General features: G+C 53.0%; 1 protein-coding gene across 4 annotated transcripts in view; it reads right to left on the bottom strand.

Annotated features, from left to right (window-relative positions):
- The window catches only part of MYH14 (myosin heavy chain 14), a 91,204-nt gene extending 76,781 nt beyond the window's left edge, over positions 1-14,423 (bottom strand). The window contains exons 1-6 of one of the 4 annotated variants that reach the window (XM_082863465.1): positions 12,762-12,816; positions 12,166-12,219; positions 8,908-9,318; positions 4,004-4,160; positions 917-944; positions 685-787 (exon numbers count right to left, since the gene is read on the bottom strand). In XM_082863465.1, coding sequence (XP_082719591.1) covers positions 685-787; positions 917-944; positions 4,004-4,160; positions 8,908-9,315 — 696 coding nt within the window. In that variant the 5' untranslated portion in view covers positions 9,316-9,318; positions 12,166-12,219; positions 12,762-12,816. Of the gene's footprint in view, positions 1-684; positions 788-916; positions 945-4,003; positions 4,161-8,907; positions 9,319-11,809; positions 11,836-12,165; positions 12,220-12,761; positions 12,853-14,394 lie in introns of those variants that run through there. The other 3 variants (XM_082863466.1, XM_082863464.1, XM_082863467.1) reach the window with 3 other exon arrangements.
- Between the last annotated feature and the right edge of the window lie 1,049 nt (positions 14,424-15,472).

The following is a 15,472-nucleotide window of genomic DNA, read 5'->3' as shown; positions in this document are numbered from 1 at the left end:
TCACAGGACACGAGACACGGACCGGGACACGGAGCAGGACACAGCACATGGAACGTGGACAGACACACAGGTGAACTGGTGGTCTCAGGTGGTGGGTGGGGTGAGGCGGAGAGACAAGGGGCTGGGGAAACTGGCCATGTGGAGTGGGGTGGCATCGGGGGGGGGGGAGGGTTACCCACAGCACCTGGGGTTTGAATCCAGGCTGGTCCTTCCTGGGTGTGCGGCCTCGGACAACCAATTCACCCCAGCTGTGACTCTTCCCGTCTTTAACGCAGGAAGACCACACCCACCTCACCGGCGTGTTACAGTAATAGAAGCAAAGGGACTGGCACTACATAAATGCTCACTTACAGAGCAAACCTGGGCATTGCCGGAACCTAAACAGGCCTGACGCACAGTGGATGCTCTGGAATGTAAGCGCCTACTGTGTGCCAGGTGCTGTTCCAAGGGCCAGTGAGGCCAAGGACTGGCCTTCACATTTTTGTGTCTACCCTGCCTCTGCTCCCAGCACTATATCAGGCACACAGTAGGGACGCAGGGGGCACGGGCAGCCAGGAGAAGGCCCACAACTGTGTCCCTCCATGAGGGAGGCAGGGAGTTAGTTATGGGGGGAAGCAGAACCTGAGATGGAGGGGGCCTTGCTGGTGGCAGGGTCCAGAGTATGTCCCAAGGCAGGTCACTTACCGGGACACCCGGCTCCTTCCTGCCCTTTGGCGATGATGCCACGTGGGCGAGGTACTGGATGACTTTCTTGGTGTTTTCTGTCTTCCCAGCCCCAGACTCCCCGCTAAGGGGGGGGGCACAAAGGGAAACAAAAAGGGTCAGCAATGTTCCGAGGTAAGCCCCGCCCATTCCAAGCAGAGCCACTCCCAGCCGGGACCCCGCTTCCTCCAGGAAGTCCTTCAGGATTACTCACGTGCAGAGAATGGATTGATCCTCACGATCTGTAGGGGACAGAGGGGGACGTGTCACCTGGGAGGATTTCTCCAGCGAGACACTGGCCACCCTCTTTTCAAAATCCTTCCGAAGGGCTAAGGAAAAGCTTGGATTTTGACATGTGACCCTCCTGGATTCTAATACCTAACCCTAACTCAACCTCTCATTTGCTGTGTGACCCTGGGAAAGCAGCTACGTCTCTCTGAGCCTGTGTCCTCACCTGTAAAATGGAGACAACAAACTCCAACTGAACAGAATGTGATTCATTCAACAAACTTCAATTTCAGTCCCTACCGTGTGCTGCCTTGTGCTGAGTGTGTGAAATTCAAAGACATGAGAGTGAGATCCTGGACCCCAGGCTCAGCCTCTAATGGACAACAGGCCACAGAATCATAGTTATGGTGACTGGTGGCCCATTGGTGGGTCATCTGCCCAACTTGAGGGCAGAGAGCACAGCTCAGTCCCCACCATCTCCTCCTGCGCTCGCCCTGGGCTTGACACAACCCTTCAACAAATGCACACTGACCACCTACTAAGTGTCAGACACCGAGGGCAGTGGGAATTTGCAAGGTCCCTGCCCTCATGGAGCATCCGCTTGAGTGGGGGATAAAAGCACATAAACTAGGGGAGTTCCCTGGTGGCCTAGTGATTAGGACTCTGGGCTTTCACTGCCGTGGCCTGGGTTCAACCCCTGGTCTGGGAACTGAGATCCCCGCAAGCCATGCAGCACAGCAAAACAAACAAACAAACAAAACAACAACAACCCCCCCCCCGCCATAAACTAAAAATGGAGGTTTGACAGTTGGCAATGTCTGGAGACATCTTTGGTTGTCACAACCTGGGAGGGCTGTCCTACAGGTTTGAGTGGTAAAGCCCGGGGATGCTGCTTAATATCCCATGATGCACAGGACGACCCCCCACTCCAAAGAATCATCCAGCCCCAATGTCAACAGAGCCAGGGTTGAGAAGCCCTGGTCTAGAGTCATAAGAAGTGACTGAGGGGAGGGGTTGAGGACCACAAGGCGTCTCAGAAGAGGTGCTGTTTCAGCTCAGCCCTAAAGGTCGAGGAAGCAGAGAAAGAGCATTCCAGGCAGAGGGCACAACCAGTGCAAAGGCCCTGTGGTGGGATCAAGCTGGAGATGTTTGAGAGACAGCAAGGAGGCCGGTGAGGCTGGGGGAGGGGGCAGAGCTGGAGATGATGCAGATGGGTTTGGAGACCACGATTAAAGGGTCTGGATGGTTTTTAAGGAGGGCAGGAGGTCTCTGGGTGGTTTTAAGCCAGAGAGAGGGCTGCATTCAATAGGGCCTCAGAGTTAGCAGCCTGGTTTGGGAGCCTATGGACATGGGTTCAAGGCCCAGCCACCTCCCCGCCTTGCTGTGTGACCTTGCGTCAGTCTCTGAGGTCTTCTGTGCCTTACTTTCCCCATCTGAAAAATGGGGCAGAGTGGTTAGGACTTGGTGCTTTCACTGCAGGGGCCCGGGTTTGATCCCTGGTCGGGGAACTAAGATCCCGCGAGCTGCACCACGTGGCCAGAAAAAAAAAAAGAATCTCGGAGATGAAACATGGGGCTCAAAACAGCCCCTACCTCACAGGGCCATAGTCAGAACTCAGAGAGAATCTTCAATTTTTTTTTTAATATACCAGCTAGTATATAATACAGTTTTGTGGCCTGTTTTGTATCCAGGGCTGAACCTGGGATCCAGAATCTTGCTCTCATGTCTTTGAATTTCACATGCTCAGCACAAGGAGGAACAACATGGTAGGGGCTCAAATTGAAGTTTCTTGAATGAATTACATTCTGTTCAGTTGGAGTTTATTGTCTCCATTTTACAGGTCGAGGAAACTGAAGCTTAGGGGGAATTCCCTGGTGGTCCAGTGGTTAGGACTCGGCACTTTCACTGCTGGGGCCCACGTTCAATCCCTGGTCGGGGAGCTAAGATCCTGCAAGCCTCATGGTGTGGCCAAAAAAAAGAAAAGAAAAGAAACTGAGGCTCAGAGAGGGACAGCCACTTTCCCAGGGTTACACAGCAAGCAAGAGGCTGAGTCGGGGTCAGGTATCAGAATCCAGGAGGGTCACATGTCAAAACTCAACAGTGCCCAGCCCAGGACGAGGACATGATCCACAGTGTGACCTACACGCAAGCTGCAGCTGGGGGCCTTGGGTTCGAACCCTACCTCAGCCACTGATCCACCAGTGGGACGGTGGGCAGTGACTGTGCTGCTCTATGCCTCAGTTTCCCCATCTGGCAACCAGGGATAACGAGCACACCTCCTTCATAGGGTGGCTGTGATGTTAAAGGTATTCATCCCTGAAAAGTGTTTGACCCAGAGTAGGCACTCACTCTTATTTTCTTGAACATTTATTCCTGTTATATTAACTAGTATAAAAAATATGTAACAAATTAGATTATATAACCAAATAAAATGTTACCTCTGACTAAATACAAATTTATAATGACTATAAAAACATTATATATAAATATGTTTGAGTGCATAATGCAGGTATTTGCAGGTATTTTATATATATATATATATATGCATGTGTGCATACATAATAAATATCTAATGAGTTTAGTATGAATACTACATGGGAATTATGGAATTTTGCCTGAACTGATCGACATTGTCATGGGGTGAATGGCAGCCCCTCTGAGGAACATCCTTGCACAGTGCTCAGCCTGCCCAGCTGTACACAGCGACGCCATGCTGCCCGTCGTCTAAGGGGCAGCCATTCACCCATGACAATGTAGATCATGTCAACAATATAAATGCTGAATGAATGAACAGTCTTAAGAATCACTGTTTCAAGAGGAATTTTTGCAAGAGCTGGCAACAGTGAGGTCCCAAATGAGACTCGTTGAGGGAAGGGGTGAACAGAGAGACAGATAAAAAGGGGCCTATCTGGTAGGACCCAGAGCCTTGCCCACTCAGCCCTCCACTGGTGTTACCTCCTGCCCCACAAAGCCGCCTCACAGTGTCTGAAACCCTTGACCTGTCATCTGATCCTGACCCCCAGCCCAGTCCCCACTGAAGGGGCACCTCCAGCAGCCCAAGCCCCACACTCACCCTGCAGCATGCTTCGGTAGGCCCCTTCAGTCACCGCGTACACGTGGGGCGGCACTTCGTGGCGCTTTTTGCCCCGGTACATCTCCACAATCGCCTCCGTATAGATGGGAAGCTGCTTGTACGGGTTGATGACCACACAGAAAAGGCCGGAGTAGGTCTGCAGTGGGCAAGAACGAGAGGGCCTCAGCTAGCTGCCTGCCTGTGGCCCAGAGGGCGGCATGGGGCTGCCGTGTACAGCTGGGCAGGTTGTGCACTGCACAAGGACATCTGGCAAAGGGGCTGCCATTCACCATGACAATGTAGATTTGAACATTTGTTACAGTTTCAGGCGGATGGTTGAAAAGAAGCTTTCCAAACTGCACAAAGGTGCTGTACAGATGAGGATTCACACACAGAGAGAGAATGTAGGCTCTGTAGCCCTGTCACTGCTTGGACTCGCACATGCGTGAAAGGACCATGTGCAAGTTCATCTGTAGCATCATTTTTAAAACAGCGAAAGACTGGAGACAATCTGGATGCTCGGTCATATAATGGATTCCTGTGATGCTTCTGGTGTACTGTATACAGGTAGAGAACTATCTCCAAAACATTATCACGGAAAGGAGACAAGGTAAGAACTGTTTGCACTGAAAGGGGTACACGAAGAATATTTTTATGAATTTGCTTGAATACACATAGAATATTTCTGGAAGGGTGCTCCCAGTATCTGCAGCAGCTGAAACACAACAAGAGCGTGTCTGCAGTTTCTGTTCATAACAGACTCACAGGACCTGCTTCCACGACCGTCTTGGTGGTTCCTTCTTATTGGAGGAAGTGCTAAACAGGTTCTCAAGGTGAGTGAAAATAAAGATGTGATTTTTTTTTTTTTTTTTGCATCCAAGTTCATGGACACCCTGAATTTGTCCACACAGCTGTTGGGCCTGAGTGCAGGACCCTGTAACGGTTTAAGAACTGTTCCAGCTCGGACAGAGTCTCGGGTAGACAAGACGCACTTAGGATGGATAGAGGCAGTTAGACAGCTAGAGGGCTAGCTGATCACCTAGCTAACCCAACCCAGAGAGCTAAGGAGCTAAGTTAGCTGGACTAAGCTAGCTAATCCAGCAGAGAGTTAGCTGCTTAGGGGCTTAGCTAGTTAACTATGAAACCAGTTAGCTACTTAGCCAGCTAGTTAGCTACTTAGCTAGCTAAATGGCTAGCCGGTTACTTGCTGGTTGGTAGCAGAGCTGCTTTAAGCTCCCAGATGGCTAGAGCTTCTCAGGCAGCGCGAGGGTGTGGCCACCACAGGCTGCCGGCTCCCAGGTGCCAAGCTCTTAAGGATGGGAGGGCGGGTGGCACAACCGGTTTGCTGGGTGTCTGCCCTCCCTGCCAGCAGCTCCCAGGAGCTCTCGAGGGCAGGGCGGCCGGACCACATTCCCAGGGAGGGTATCTCATGGCTGCTGGCGCCCAGGCCCCCACTCCTGGCTGACAGAGGAGCCTCCCCGACCCGTGCCACTCCCCATCTCAGCCCCCTCCTGCCAACCGTACCTTGTGGCCAGGGCGACACCCCAGATGGAACCTGAGCTGGCTGCCAAGGCCAGGGGGCAAAGGGCAGAGGCTGGTGTGCCTAGAGAGGGTCGGGGACACCTGAGTGGCCGGGGCACAGCTGCGGAAAACCTGGCTGGCCGGGTCTGGGGTAGCTGCTCCGGCCCTCGGAGCTCTGAAGGCAGACCCACCGGGTGCAGCTCCCTGCCTCCCCCTCTCCTCAGCCCCGTGGCTCTCCCCACAGTCTCGGTTTTCTCCCTGAGAAACCCTCCCCACCTCATTACAGAGGCTGTGGGGATTAAGGATGATAATGAATAAAAACCAGCCAGCCCAAGGCGGGGCCCCATGAAAGGCACTCCAGCCATGGGTCCCAAGACGCTCACGTTCCCATCCCACCTGAAAGCTAAGAGTTCACTCAGACTCGGATGCCGCGTCATCCTGGGTTTCGAGCCCTGTGTGACTTAGCACAAGGGGCTCGCCCTCTCTGAGACTCAGTTGCCAGTCCTGGTAAAATGGAGCTGTAACCCCCGCCCCCCGCACAGTCTAGAAGGATTCTGAGAGTGGCACGCCACCATGCATCTTCCAGTGCCTCACGGAGCAGAGAACATGGCCAGTGTCCAGCAGATGGGTTCCCTTCCTGCCCTGAGCATCCCAGTGAAGGGACCGAGACCTTGAGCCACTCAAGGCCAAACAGCCTATTAGCGACAGAAACTGGGTTTCTAGAACCCTGGACGCCCCCCACTCCTTGCACTGGGAAGCGCTGTCTTCCCCGTCACCAGTTGGCCAGTTAGTATTTACTAAGCAGGGCCCAAGGACGAACAAGGTGGAGTTTGAATCGAATCTTCTAGCTGTGTGGCCTGAGCAAAAGCACCTTAACTTTTCTGGGTCCCATTTTCTCATCACACAGGGACGGGAACAGCGCTTCCCCAGAGGGCTGCTGGGAGCCATCCACAAGTTCCCGTTGCAAGTACAGGGCTCAGCGTGGGCCCTGGAGCCCTGTGCATGCATATTTATTTATTTGTTTGTTTGTGTATTTATTGGCCGCGCGGCATGCGAGGATCTTAGTTCTCCGACCAGGGATCAAAACTGCGCTGCCACTGCAGCCTTAACCACTGGACCTCCAGGGAGCTCCCTGTGTGTGTTTAATATGTTAGCTGTTAGCTACTCCTGAGCTAATGGCTTCTCCTCTCCAAGCCGTGGACAAAGGAAGTGATAACCCCTACCTCACAGCCTTACGTGGAGAGGGGGTCAACAGATCATATTGGAAAGAAGTTTAGCACAGCTCCTGATGGAGAAAGCAGGCCCTCACTAATTGCCAATGATTATTGTTAAGGCCCTATTTGCTTCCTGTCTGGGCTTCTGGAATCTTCTATCTCACTTTCATTTTTCAGGTCCCAATTCTCTGGCTCTTGGGCCATAGCCTTAGCTCAGGCCTTACCATTTTTTCCCCTGAACTTTCCCAATAATCTTCCTAATGCAGTGGATAGGATGTAGGGTCTGGAGTCAGATGGCCTGGGTTCAAATCCCAGTTAAGCTGGTTTATAGCTGGTGGGGCTTTGTCCAAATCCTGGCCCCAGGATTTGAGGCTCTCTGAGGCTCAGTGTCCCCAGCTGCACAATGGGGATGATAGGAGATACCTTACAAAGTTGCCATGAGGGTTCAGAGTGTTTATTAACAGGAAAAGGGTGGCTCAGTGTTTTGGGTGCCCCTCTGATCCCCTGTCTTTGGTGAGGTCCAGGGGAGTGGCCTGTACAGAGGTCTCTTTCCCAGGACTCGCAAAGGTTAGTGAGGAATCATAAGGGCCCAGTACAGCCTGGAGAAGCTGCCACCTCCATCCAGGGCCAGACAGCCCTCAGTTCAAATCCCACCCCTGCCACCAAAAGCTGAGGGTCCCTGAGCCAGCCACTGTCCCTCTCACAACCTTAGTCTCCTCCCCAAACAGGAATCAGATTTCATAAAAAATATTCTAATCTTGTGCTTGTGACCCTTAATGGGGTGGATACTGGGGCCAGTTTATTTACCTTTATTTTTTGATACATCTCACCATTTATTGAAATATTCTTTTATTACTCTCATTAAAGTTTTGTGGTTTTTTAAAAAATATAAAACCAGCACTTTTCCTTTTAGGGTTTTAGCGAGGTATTCTGTAGTTTTTCTTGTGGGGTCAGTTGAAATGAGTAAGGTAGTGAGACCCCAGCACTCTAAGCCAGTGTTTGGAGCATGACTCTGGGGCCAGCTGCCTGGGTTCAAATCCTTCATGTCCATGTGACCTGGGACCCAAGTCACTTAACATTCCTGAAACATCAGGTGATAAGAACAAGCTCCGCCCCAGAAGTGAGCTCATAACCCACAGGAAGCACTTAGAACAGCACTTGGCACATCACAAGTGCTTGATAAATATTTGCTAGCCACCCATGATCATTATTTCTCATTATTATAGTCCACATTCCTTGTCACTCTCTCCAATCCTGTTTGCCCTGAATAACGCTTTGGCTGTCCCTTAGAACCACCCTGGAAGCTTATTAACAAGACCAGTCACACCCTCAGAGAGCCTGATTTAAATGGGGTGAGGCGGGGCCTGAGTGTCGGTTTTTAAAAAAAATTCCTAACATGATTCTAACGTGAAGGCAGAGTTAAGAACTGCCGCCCTACTCCACCTGTTTGCTTTTAATGTGAGACAGTGAATGCTTAACAGAGACTAGACCATAGTCAACCTCACTATCATCAATCCCGTCTTAATCCTAAGAGGCATCATAGCAAAGTGGTGGGGCCTGGAGCCAGACTACCCACGTCTGCCAAGTCCAACTGGGTGACCTTGGTCAAGGAACTTGACCTTTCTGTGCCTCAGTTTCTTTATCTGTAAAATGGGGACAAAATGCTTTATAATTGTGCAAATGTATTGAAACAATATATTTTAGAGTACCTAGTACATGCTTAATAAATGTTAGTTTTTACTGTTATTAAATCTCTCTGGGCCTCGGTTTCCTTTTAGGTATAAAACACTCTACTATTTGTAAGATGAAAGGAAACAAATGCACAGAGCCAGGCAGGCAGTTTTCCGTACTCACTGGCTCCCTTTAATTATCATTACAGATCCATATCCCTTTCTCAAAACCTTTGGATGTGTTCTATTTGAGGATTCAGAATTTTTTTAACTTAAGGAAAATAATAAGGAGCATCTACCCTATAATATTACAGGACGCCCCCAGTGGGGTCTGAGGCACTCTCGATATGCAATAGTTTATCATTTGGCAAGTAAGCGTAGGCAGAGTCATTCGACATGGGATAAAGATTATAAACAGGCTCAGGTTGGTTCAGGTTGTGGTGCTGACACCCAGACCCGCACCCCGCGCAATGCCCTCCCGGGGAAGGAGGCCACTCACATAGATGAGGCCGGAGTAGTATCGCTCGCGGAGGTTGTGCAGCACGGAGGCCTCATTGAGGCAGGTCAGCTCAGCCATGTCCTCGGCCTTGCTGAACTTGGGTGGGTTCATGCGCTGGATCTGGTCCCGCGGCAGCCGCAGCCGCCGCCCACTCTCCGCCAGCTCCACCTCGGCTTCCTCCTCGCCCTCGTCCCGCAGGGCCGCCGCCTCGAAGCCGTGCAACTCCGAAGGCACCCACACCAGGCGCCGTGCCGTCCACTCCACCTGCGGGGACATGGCCGAGCCCCCGGGCACACTCCCCACGCCCGGCCCACGGGGCGCGAACAGGAACGGCTGAGCCGCCTCAGGCACTGGGCCAGGCCTGGGGGGTGCCTTCCGCCCGGGCACCGACACGGTCACTGCTGCCATGGTCTGCAGGGAGAGAGCAGAGGGCGAGGTTCAGGGAAGGGGGGGCTCCATCCCCACCCCAGATCCCCCAGGCAGTCGCCACTGCCTTTCTCCACCAGACCTCGATTTACACGTCTGCAAAATGGATCCACAGATCTTCCTTTACTCATTCCACCCATTCACCTCTATCCATTCATTCATTAAATAATTCTGTTTGTGTGTGTGTGGCCACACTACGTGGCTTGTTGGATCTTAATTCCCTGACGAAGGATTGAACCCTGGCCACAGCAATGAAAGCTCCAAGCCATAACCACTGGACCCCCAGGGAATCCCTGATTCAATAATTCTTTAATAACAACCTAAATGTTCATCAACAGATGAATGGACAAAGATGTGGTACATATATACAGTGGAATGCTCCTCAGCCATTAAAAAAAGAATGAAATAATGCCATTGGCAGCAACATGGATGGACCTAGAGATTATCATACTAAGTGAAGTGAGACAAAGACAAATATCATATGATATCACTTCTATGTGGAATCTAAAATATGACACAAACGAACTTATCTACGAAACTGAAACAGATTCGCAGACATAGAGAACAGATTTGTGGTTGCCAAGGGGTGGGGGATGAGGGAGGGAAGGATTGGGAGTTTGGGATTAGCAGATGCCAACTATTATATATAGAATGGATAAACCACAAGGTCCTACTGTATAGCACAGGGACACATATTCAATATCCTGTGATAAACCCTAATGGAAAAGAATATGAAAAAGAATATATATATGTATAACTGAGTCACTTTGCTGTACAGCAGAAATTAACACCACATTGTAAACCAACTATACTTCAATAAAACAGATTTTTAAGAATTAATTCTCTAATAAGCCAAGCTGTGAGCCAGGCACTATTCAAGGCATCAGCCATATAGCCAAAGACCAGCCAGAAAAAGATCCCTGCCTTCCTAAGGTGTTTACATTCTAGCCCTGCTCTGGCTATTTTGGGAGCCATGGCCCTGTGTGGCTACTGGAAAGTTGAAATGGAGAATCCAAACTGAGGTGGGTTCTGAGCATAAGACACACAGCCAGTTTCAAAGACAGTACGACAAAAAGCTCATTCGTGTTTTTTACATTGGATGACATATTGCACTGATAATATTTTGGATGTATTGGGTTAAATAAAATACATCATTAACATTCATGTCACTTGTTCCTTTTTACATTTTTATGTTGAAAGTGGCTAGAAATTTTTAAATTACACATTTGGCTTGCATTGTGTTTGTATGAGTTCGCACTGCTCTAATCCCAGGAGATGGATTCAAAGATAACTAAGTAAATTATATAGTATGTTAAATGATGATACACGCCAAGTAGAAAAATGAAGCAGGGAACAGGAGATGTTAGGGGTTGAGGGGAGCTGAAGTTTTAATTGGGGTGGCCAGGGAAAGCCTCTTTGATGTGGCATCAGAATAAAGATCTGAGGGAGATGAAGGAAGCAGGCCATGGGAACGTCAGGAGGAAAAGCATTCCAGGCTGGGAGAGTAGCTCCGTGCAAAGGCCCTGGGGCAGGTGTGTGCCTGTATGTCTGTGGCATTGTGAGAGGCCAGTGTGGCTGGTGCCAGGTGATCCAGGCAGAGAGGGTGGTAGGTAAGGTAAGATTAGGGACCAGACCTGAATCTCATCCCTCGGTTAATGGCTTCCTTCCCTGTGACCTGACTTCCTTCTCTTTATAATGGGGAGACTGGCCCCATTCATTCACTTCTGCATTCACTCAACACTCCCTGAGGCTGTTCAAGTACCAGGCTCTGCCAAGAGTGAGTCTGGAGACCCAGAGGTGAGTCAGGCAGGGCCCTGCTTGGAGGAGCTCCTGGTCTGGGGGTGATCTAGTCTCGGACAGTTCTAGGCTCAGACAGCCAGAACCCAAGATGAGCTGTGAGCTGATAGCGGAGGCACTGGGGGAGCCAGCCTGTGCTAGACTCCTCCCCGCCCTTAAAGGGGCTGCAGACCAGTAGTGAACAGACCACGGCAATTCTACAGCAGTCTAAGCACAGGTCAGGAAAAAAGTCGGCCTCTATTCTCTCCTCAAACGGCCACATCACGGCCTGGCCACCGCCACCCCTGTCACAGGAACCCCCCAGTGTTCTGTCTCTCCCACCTCGGTGCCTCTGCCTCTGCCCTCCAGGCCCCCCCACCTCCGACATATCCCTGCAGAAGTCCCTCCAAACACCCAGCTCCTCTTGGGGCATCCCTAAATCTGGTCCCATCAGGCTCTTGTCTTTCCCTCACCCAGAATCTCAGCTCCAGGCCACATGTCCCTCTTCCCCCCAGACCCTCTCCTCACCACCAGCAGTCCCAGGCCCCCAGCCCACCCCGTGACGTTTGGCCCTGATGCTCTCATTTGGTCCTGATGCTCTCGGGCCTCAAACCCAAGGCCCCTGCACTCCAACAGCAGGCTTCTCCCACCGCTGGATACCATTTCTCCACTTCCCAGGCCCCAAGTTGCCCAGGCTCACCCCAGGCCTCCCGTGCGGCCCTGATCCATTCACAGCCAGCGGCCCTGATCCATTCATAGCCAAGGCCCATCCCTGGGACTTTACCCCCACCCTCACCCCACCCACTTCCTCTCCAGCCTGCGGCCTTTGACCAGGAAGGGTTTGGGAGTTTTTTGCAATCACCCAGCCCTATGCTTCCCCTCCCTAGAGCCAGGAATCTGGGCCCCCAGTCCCTCCTCCCTTGGAGTCCAGGCCCCCAGCCCCCTCCTCCTCCAGACTCAGGAGTCTGGGCCCCCAGCAGGCTACTCATCCAGGATCCAGGAATCGGAACCTACAGCCCCCTCCTCCCTTGGACCCAGGAGTCCGAGCCCCCTCACCTTACTGCAGGCGGGCTAGAGCTGAAGACGCCTGGGACATCCAGATTCTGAGGGCTGATACAGCTCTGATGAGGTGGGCCTGCCCCTTTGGCAGCCCCACCCTCCTTAGCCTGCAGGAACACCTTTGCCAGGGCTCATTTCTGTCACCAGCGCAGGTGAAAGCACCTACCCTGGGAGGGGCAGAGACTGCCGGGCTGGAAAGGAAAAGGAGCTAGGGACCCGCCCCTGGGGCAGGGGCAGGGGCTGGGGCCCTTGGCATCTGGCCCTCTGACCTCAGTCTAGTGCTAGGATTCAGGGGTCTGCTCTGCCCCCAGACTCGGAAACCTGGGCCCCCAGACCCAGGAGTCCAGGTCCCCAGCCCCTTCCTCCTTCAAGACCCACAAATTCAGGCTCCCAGACACAGAGTCCTGGCACCAGTGCCTTCCTCCCTCCAGACCTAGGAGCCCAGACTCCCAGAGCAGTCCTTAATCAGACCTGGCATTCCTGACCCCCAGCCCCTCTCCTCAGATCTCGGAATCTCAGCACCCAACCCCCATCTCCCTGAGACCCAAGTGCCCGTGTAGCTGTCCCCTCAACCCGCGGATCCTCGGGGCTACCTGGGGGGCGCCGGCTTGGTACAGGAAGCGGGAAGATGGGGAGGAGGCACGGGAACCCAAGTCCTCTTCCGAGCTCTCAGGTGCGGCTACCTCCGCGGTCCAGCGCGGGGCGGGGCCACGTCACGTCACCGGGAGGGAGCCCGGCTCTGATGTCACCCAGCACCTGCCCGGCTTGGGAAGGGGGCGGGTCCTGGAGTTGCAAGGCTCTAGACAGGGGGACGGCGGGAGGCGGGGATAAGCCTGTTGCCAGGTGGGCGGCAGCGGCGGCAGCAGCAGCGCCAGGGGCCCCTCCTTCTTCTGGCGAGCAAATGTCAAGGACCCGCGTCAGAGGGGGCTGAGGACTCCGGGGGTTCAAATCCCGCTCAAGCTTCCTGGGCATCGGCTTTCCTCTCCGCGAATTGAGGCCAATGAAATGAATAAGCCGATGTGGGAGAAAGTGCCCAGCCCAGCGCTTAAACAAGTAATGCCTCACGACATCATTTAATCTCGCTGAACTTCAGGTTCCCCGACCCTGGAAATGGGCCCACACAATCCACAGAAAGCACTAGGAGTAGCAAAGAAGACGACAAAATGTTCTTCTAGGCTCTGCAGCTTCAGTTCATTTCTCTCAGGGGTGAACTGAGGACTAAATAGTGGTAAGCGCACCTACTATGTGCCGGGTGTTTTCCTGCTTTTAGAACAGCTGTCCAAATTCATAGAATGATCTCGAAAAACAGTAAGATAGGGACAGTCAGAATCTCCACTTCTCTGATGGGGAAACTGAGGCATGGAGAGGTGAACGAAGTAAACTGCTCAAGGTCATATGGTCAGTAAAAGGGAGAAATGGGATTCAAGCCCAGACCATTTTCTGTCATTCTAAAGAGGGGATTTGAGAGCAACGTGTCCTCAAAGATGTCAATTTCCTCCTCCCAACTGGTAATTCCCTCAACCTGCTTCCCCATCTATTAGAGACTACAGTCTTCCTTGGGGGACTACTGTGGGATTAAAAAGGTAAAGGAATCCAGCACACAGTTGGTCTCTGAAGTGTTGTTCTCAACCCTGTCCCCCTGCAGTCACCGCCTCTGTCCAGCCTGTTTACCCTCCCTGTAAAATGGGTGCAATATAACCCATCTCGAGTTAATATAATTAAAGGTAATTATTTAGTTAGAAAAATAAAAGCACCCAAGTACACCGTGGGGGCTCAAAGATGTCCTTCCCCACCCCTCTGTTCCGCCAGTCATGATGATCCCTGTCTCTGGTCCGCAATTTTTACACGTGAAAATAGAGACACTGTCATCTGGGAGTGGGGGATTGAAGGCAATGACTCAGGTATTAAAGCGTCCAAGGTCCCAAAGCGAGCCTCAGTTTCCCCTTCTGCGGAGTAGGCCTGGGGCTCCGGCGAGGACCCCGACCCGGCCTCGCACATAGTAGGAGCTCGAGTTGGGGGAGTGTAGGCGTCCCGCCCCACCCCCCTCCCTTCGACCCCCGCTGCCGTCCGGCGGCTCGCCCGAGGTGACTGTCCGCGTCACCGCCCCTCCCCCGCAGCTCGCGCCGGCCTCCGGAGCCCCGACCGGAGCCCCGAAGCTCCAGCCTCCCCGGGCCCAGTCCCACTTCGCCGCCTCAGGCGGGCATTTGGCCCCGGGCACTCACTCACCGGCTTCCAGGGCCGTCCAGAGGCTTCGGCCTTGGGAGAAAGAGAGGCGGGCCAGTCAGGAAAGCCCCACCCACACAAGCGCAAAAGGGGCCAATAGGCGCCCGCTGCGACAAGCTATGGACCCGCCCACGAGGGACGCTCCCGCCAATCAAGAGGAGCGGCTGGCGGGCGGGGCCAATCAGAAGTTGCCGGAGTGTGCCAGCCGTGGGAAAAGAACGGCGCCGGAGCGTGGAGCTAGGCGGCGCGGTCATAGGCGGGACCCAAAGTCTGACAGGCAAGGGGTGAGACCAATGGCGAGACTCGGGGGGCGGCCAGGGGCGGGAAGCCCAAGGGACCCGGGTGAATGGGCCGCTTTGTGCACGAGGCATGAATGAGGGCCTTTGTAAGGGTCGGCGTGGGGGGGCGGCCGGAGGCCGGAATGCCTGGGTCCCCCGGGAGCCGGCGGACATGAAGGAAGGGAGAGAGAATTCACTTTTGTCGAACGCCGACCGCGTACCACCAGGCACTCTCCCAGGCTCTCACCCACCCAGAGGTGTGGGCATTACTGTCAGTAATAATAATGATCATTTATTGAGTGCCCGATGTATGACAGGAACTGTGCTAAGCGCTTTACCTGCATGATCTCATTTAATCCTTGCAACTACCTCTTGGAATTGGTGCTGTTAAGAGCTTCATCTTCCAGGTGAGATAAACCGAAGCTTAGAAAGAAGGTGTTTAATTGCGGAAAGTCATGGAGCTGGCAAGTGGCAGAGCAAGGACTCAGATCCCGCCAAATCTGACGCTAGAACTTGCGCTCTTAACCACCAGGCTACACCCAGGCGTTAGTTAATGCTTCCCAAATTACAGATGGAAAAACTGAAGCTCAGGAGAGGTAGGCACCTGCCCAAGGTCACAGAGTGAAGGCTCCACTGAACCCCGAGGTGGTGTCCATGTCCGAAGCCAGCATGTCGCTGGAGAGCCCTGCACCACTGAGCTGTGTCCCCAGTTTACAGGTGTACATTGAGGCTCCAGGAGGAGTGAGCAGCTGGGCTGGCAGTGGGGGTGGCTGCTTGGGGCTCAAGTCCCAGCCAGCCTGCCA

This window comes from Leucopleurus acutus (genome assembly GCF_964270905.1).
Source record: "Leucopleurus acutus genome assembly, chromosome: 20".
NCBI lineage: Eukaryota > Metazoa > Chordata > Mammalia > Artiodactyla > Delphinidae > Leucopleurus > Leucopleurus acutus.
Note: the sequence above shows the minus strand (reverse complement) of the source record. Positions and strands in the feature narration are given on the sequence as shown.